Genomic DNA, 6,987 nt, shown 5'->3' on the forward strand with positions numbered 1-6,987 from the left:
GGGAAATCCTTATACATACGATACTGTTTTGGCTGTTCCGTTTCACCCAATTTTGATAGTATTAGTAATATCATATAAATCAATGATTATTTTTTTTAATCGCATTTTTCACTTATATATTTTCTTCCAATGTAATTTTATTCGTTCTGGGGCGTACAAGAAGCTTTAAAACTCCCTTTACTTACATTTAATTGTTTGTTTACGGAAACATATTTGTGACGTCACCTTGTTTCTTTGCCATGCCAAGACAATAACATAATTTCGCGGAATTTTCGTTTCATTAGATTTACCATGAAAAATAAATAGAAATGGACTGATTTGTTTGTTTGTTTTGCTGTAAAATAGAGTTAAATATATTGTATCTGAGTCTTGGCCTTCGTAAACTGGGGATTTTGATGTCGAAAATTCAGAATATCTGGCAGTATGAATAAGTTGGTCGTATCCCGGAACAGCCGTTTTTTGTGTATTATTATTCATTTGAGCTAAAGCTAGATATGTCGTGATTATACCGGTTGACGATAATAGGTCGTCATATTAGAATTACAGATTTGGGATAGTATAGCCGCAGTTAGATATTTATTCACAGTGCATAGATTTTTAGAATAGAAATTTTTCAAAAAAATTGAAAAGTGCAATTGTGTATGGCAAAATAAATATTAAATGAAAAGATCATAGATATAGCTATAAAGATGGTACATATAACGAAAATCATGTAACGAAAAACATATTTATTTTTATAAATAAAATTTATTTTACTTGTAAATATATAAACGCATACCACTAAGAATCTAAAAACGTATATGAATTAGTTGAGTAGATATGTTTGTAGAAATATTAGGAACGTATTTCATTGAGAAGTGTTTTCAGTCTAATAGTTTAACTTTCTGTTTGAATAGATGGCATCTCAATAATCGTTTAAGTTATTTAAACTTCTTAATTGGTACTTCGTTATTTATTTGTAATGAAAAGATGAATATCAAAACAACCTTGTATTTATGTTTAGTTCAATACTACTCTTATATGAATGATATACCAAGAAATGATTAGGAAATTACCAGTGTCATTTCAAAATATTTAATATCTTCTGACATAAGCAAGTAGATTTTTTTTTTAAATGTATAAACTTTAAAATATGATTTAATAGTTAAAACACTCCTCTGTATTTTGAACGCAATTAAAATATTCTGTTACGACACTTAAACTGGACAATTAAATAAGTTTTCTTGTTCACGATTATATGACATAAATAGGCACATTTAATTTACGTTTCATAAAGTCTCACACGATGTATTAATAAAAGCATAAACAATTCATACATTTTTTAACATATAATACACTAAGCACACAATGTAAATCATGTTAATATAGACGTTTAGTAAGTAAAACATGACATGTTATACACAATAACAATCTCTATAAATAATACATGTTCTACTCCAATATTAAGTATATGCTGATGCGTTATTTTTCAGTATTAATCTCCTTTGCTTTAACTTTGTTTTTATTCTTTGTATAACTTTTATTTGACGTTACACGAACTTTTCGAAACTCTTCCATCATAAGTTTAAGCTGCTTATCAACATTGTCAAATTTGGAAGTTATTTGTTTATCAAAACCAACCAATCTCTCGTCCACACCGTCTAACTTTTGATTAAGGTGCTTCTCAACACCGTCCAGCTTTTGTCGCGTTTCGACACCTTCCTTTCGGATAACCTCTTGATGCGTTTGTATTTTACCCAATTTGTTCTTCAGTCTCATGATTTCTTTCTCTTTATCTGCAATAAGCTGCTTTAGCTGTTTAATGTCATCTTCCAAATTATCAACTTGATTTTCTAAATAAAAGTTCATGTCTTCAACACGTTGAAGTTTTTCTAACTCCTCTTTGTGTTGCTCTAGTTCCTTCTCAAGTTGCAGACATTTCACCAAACTTTCCTTTCCGTTATCCACTGATTCGTCGTTACGGAATGACCGATATCGTCCAACGGTACTATCTTTTGAATCCAGAGAAACAGCGCCTGTACTACACTCACTTTGGTTTTCAGTTTGGTCGATTCTTATTTTCACCTAGTTGAAATAAAAATTAGCTAAATTGTAAAATTTACTAGTTCTAAACTTATATTGAGAAATAAATTCTATAAAGTAATCAATGACATCTGCAGTTTATGGATATTTTGACCGGACATCTAACAATAACTATATTACTTTGAGTAATTCAACAGATATAGATCAATTGACTTTTGATTGAATCATTTATTCATGTTCTTTCTTCTCCATGACACAGCATATTGTTCATGTCAAGAGGTTAATTCAAGTAAAATTGGCATGAAAATATGGATGTTGTGTTTTGCGTTAAAAAATATGGAACTAGGTATAAGTCAGGAGTGTATCTTCCTAATATTAAGGTCTGACTTTTAACCCGGCTTTGGTTATACTTTTTTGTCCTTTTTTGTGTGTAGATCTTCATCTTTTAAATAAGCTTTGGTTTTTCGAATACTTTGGCCTCGACCATCACTGAAATGACATTAATTGTCGAAATGCACATCTTGTGCAGAACATTCCGGTACCGTCAATGTTACTAATTTAAGTTAATATTATTCATGTTAAGAAAACAATCAAAGCATGCAACATATCCCACTGAACAGCTAACAAAACGACATTTTATCCGAGAAAGTTTGCCCTTCAGCAAGTCAAGCTTATGACTTGTCAATGGTTTTGCATCGGTTTGAAATGTGATATCTTACCTAATGAAACAGAAACTAAACGACTCATATATCTTGCAGAAACATAGTTATACAAGTATATTTTAATTATGTTCACATGTAGTTACGAACTTTCTCTTTTCTCCATAATGAAAATTCACAAAACAATAGCTATCGATATTACCTTAGCACTTGGATCAGAGGCTTCGTCAATATTTCTTTCTGTTGTCTTCTGAGCTCGTTGATAACCTAAATGATTAGAAAATTTTAGTTCCGAAGACTACAAACTATATCATATACTAAGTTAAATGTTATGTTGAAAGAAAATGTAATTCGTCGCTTTAACTATTTGAAAATCACATTTTAAGAAGAATTGGTGTCTTTCTTTGGTTAACGTGTACTAAATACAAAAATAAATACTGTTATAAAAGGTGTAAAAAGATATGATTTTATCGGTGATATCAATAATTAATTTGTAATGTATTAAACATATTGAATCATTGAATATTTGTTGCTTAATACCAAGTTGCAAATATTTCATTTTTGTTCGGGACAAGAGCAAATGAGTAATGCTAACAGTATATGTATATTCTATGATAGAAACCTTCCGAGATGAATATTAGGAAATTGAGGATATATTTGATAGGGATATCAATTTGGATTGCAATAGGCCACCTATGGACCCCAAAAAAGTTGTTGCAAGTTTTCTCACTGTTTAAACAGCTTGGCACCTACGTTAAATTTACACGAGGCATGGAATTTATCGTCCCTATATTGAACTGACGTGGATGCGTACATTAACATCTCCTTACAACATAAAGGAAGCCTTTTTTAGGAAAGGATTTGAATGTCGGTTGGATGAAGACCGGACGTGACCTTATTAATATTTTCCAGTCACCTTCTGGGGGTTTCTAAATATCTGCTCCGTGAACTTTGGCAGTCGTTCCGTAAGAGATAAAAAAAAATACAACAACAAAAAGGAATAATATAAGATGAATATAATTCGTTATCAGGATTATAATTTAGTACGCCACACGCACGTTTCGTCTACTTAAGACTCATCAGTGACGCTCAAATCAAAATATTTATAAACCCAGACAAGTACAAGGTTGAAGACCACTGAGGATCCAAAATTCCAAAAAGTTGTGCCAAATACGGCTTAAGTTATCTATGCCTTGGATAAGAAAATCTATATAAATGATATTCATGTCAACACCGAAGTGTTGACTACAAGGCTGGTGATACCCTCGGCGACGAAACGTCCACCAGCAGTGGCATCGACCCAGTGGTGTAAATAGTTATCAAAGGTACCAGGATTATAATTTTACATACCTGACGTTATCGGTGTAATTGATAATTCAATGGCTGTGCTTTTCAACATGTTCGCTACATGACTATTTCCAGTAACTCTAAAAGCATGTAGCAAATCTGCAAACGAGGATCCTCCGCGCTTACAAATAATGCGGATAAACCAATCACAGCACTCATCAACAGATTTCTTTGACATGATGCTGTCTTTTTCATCCATATAGATATGTCCTTTCTCTATCATGATATCTATTGTTCTGCTTAGCTGTGGTAACGTAATATTATCCTTAATATATATCAGATTACTCATCAATTTGGAAATGTAAATCTTCTCCATTACGGATTTTGGGTTAGTCTCTTACTGTATTAACTAACAATAAGACACTATCGTTTATAGACAAGTTTGGCTTTTTATTTGGATAATTGTTTCGCCTTTTCACCGATCATTATTTGTATGCATTTCAATAAATGTATTGAAAATCTTTTTATTTCGGGACAATTTTTAACATAATACGCATTAATTAAAAGGATTTAACTATAATAGGCCATATACGGTTTAAAGATAATGAACATAAAGGACATTTAAAAAATAAGTATTAATGTTGATCGTTTTACTTGAATAGCCACTCATTTATGTCTATGGACTAGTTCATTATTATTGCGGTGTTGCTTCTTCTGTAATATGAGGTTTTTTTTTATACTGGTTCAAACTTTTTGGGTTCACTTAAACACCAAGGGGATATTTCATGCATATATGTGACTGTAATAATTCATATAACGATTGAATAAGATGTTTTGGATGGTAACGAATGATTGTTTTTTGCTTCTAGTGACACTACAAAGAATAGGTATGCACTGCAAATTGGTTATTGTAGGTAAACAGGATCATGAAATAAAATGTTCGGAACATTGACATCAAATTAAAAATTCCATTCCGACTACATCCGTTGCATACGGGTGCATTTCAAAAATAGGAATCGACGGGTATGGTTATTTCAATTAATATGACCCTTTTTATCGCCTTTTTTCGTATTCATATGATAACGATTTCGTTCTAGGGCTAGTGACAAACAGCAGTACACAAAAGAAAAAACATATTTGGATTGAAACTCCCACAGGAAGAGTGTTTGATTTGATCATTCTTTGATGTTTCTTTTCGTTATATAGCTACTCACGTCTTTATATATTTATATTCCTCGCATTTGAAATGTATCAAGTAAAATAACAAAATAAAAACGCACTACGATGAAAATTGAAAACGGAAAGTCCGTAATCAAATGACAAACGCTCAAACACACCAAATGAGTAACAACTGTCATACTCATAACTTGGTACGGGTACTTTCTTATGTAAAATATGGTGGATTAAACCTAACCTAGTTTTATAGTTAACTAAACCTCTCACTTAGATGACATTCGTATAAAATTTCATGTATTGTTTATGGTCTCTTATGACAGAAAATAAAAAAAATTACATCGGACAAAATTTTAAGCCTCATTTTAACGATACAAATAAAAGAATTCGATATTTGTTGGAAATCTTACATCACATGTTTCAAAGGCTGACTTACGGACACTGTCCTTGTACGGTTAACAGAACAAAAAGAAGTTATATATCGCGATATTTTTTTTTCTCCGTTAAATATGTTTTCGATGTTTGCTCATTGTCAACAACATTTTATGGAAAAAAACTGTGAAAAGTAAGATTTTATCACAGTTTGAAATGTCAAGCTTAAAAACTGCTATTCAAATGTCTGTAGTATCATACCTGTAATCAGCACTTCGGTACTGGCAAGTAAAATGAATATTGAATCATTAAGAATTGCTGTAACAGTTTTTTTAATTTCAATTTAAGAAATATATGTGGCTCTCGCAAAGCCCTGATTCATTTGTATGACTTTAGTTATACTATCTGTCCGTTTAAGTTTATAACTCTTCATGCTATTGGTGCTTTTAATAAATTTTTGGATTTTCAAATATTTTTGACTGGCCCAAATACAAAATTTGTATCCTGGTAACTATGATGAGTTTATTTACAACCACTGGATCGATGCCACTGCTGGTTAATATTTTGTTCCCCGAGGGTTTCACTAGCCCAGTGGTCAGCACTTATAAGGATCACTCTGATTCGAACAAAAAATTCTCTGAAACTGATATCATCAAGATGTTTGATTTCTTGATTGAAAACATATTTGTTACGTTCGGAGGACGTGTTTTTCAACAGACTGTCGGCATTCCAATGGGAACAAACTGTGCCCCTCTACTTGCCGACTTTTTTCTTTATTATTATGAGGGTTACTTCATGCAGGAAATTCTTAGGAAGAAAGATAAGAAATTAGCAATATCCTTTAACTCTACTGTTCGCTATAAAGATGATGTTCTTTCACTAAATAATTCAAAATTTGGTGACTATGTGGAACGCATCTTTCCAATCGAGCTAGAGATAAAGGATACTACAGATACAGTTAAGTCGGCCTCATATCTTGACTTACATCTAGAAATTGACAATGAGGGTCGGTTGAAAACAAAACTTTACGACAAAAGAGATGATTTCAGCTTTCCAATTGTGAACTTTCCATTTCTAAGTAACAACATTCCAGCAGCACCTGTATACGGGGTATATATCTCCCAATTGATGCGATATTCCCGTGCTTGCATTTTCTATCATGATTTTCTTGATAGAGGGTTGCTGCTCACAAGGAAGCTATTAAACCAAGAGTTCCAAATGGTGAAGTTGAAATCATCCCTTCGTAAATTTTACGGACGCCATCACGAGTTGGTTGACCGTTATGGAATAACCGTTTCACAAATGATATCGGATATGTTCCTTACGTCGTAACTACAATCCCCTTACCTTTCATGAATGTGACCTACCGAATTAGACTATTTACCGGATTTGTTATCACATAAGCAACACGACGGGTGCCACATGTGGAGCAGGATCTGCTTACCCTTCCGGAGCACCTGAGATCACCCCTAGT

At 32.4% G+C, this 6,987-nt stretch overlaps 1 protein-coding gene across 1 annotated transcript; it reads right to left on the reverse strand.

The window, feature by feature from the left end:
- Positions 1-1,318: 1,318 nt before the first annotated feature.
- On the reverse strand, positions 1,319-4,434 carry LOC143052472 (uncharacterized). The gene is made up of 3 exons (XM_076225518.1): positions 4,032-4,434; positions 2,884-2,948; positions 1,319-2,064 (listed from the first exon to the last, which is right to left on the reverse strand). Exons 1-3 carry the CDS (start codon positions 4,342-4,344, stop codon positions 1,462-1,464), a joined length of 981 nt encoding a protein of 326 aa, XP_076081633.1. The 5' UTR covers positions 4,345-4,434; the 3' UTR covers positions 1,319-1,461.
- Between the last annotated feature and the right edge of the window lie 2,553 nt (positions 4,435-6,987).

Source organism: Mytilus galloprovincialis, chromosome 11, assembly GCF_965363235.1.
Source record: "Mytilus galloprovincialis chromosome 11, xbMytGall1.hap1.1, whole genome shotgun sequence".
Taxonomy (NCBI): Eukaryota; Metazoa; Mollusca; class Bivalvia; order Mytilida; family Mytilidae; genus Mytilus; species Mytilus galloprovincialis.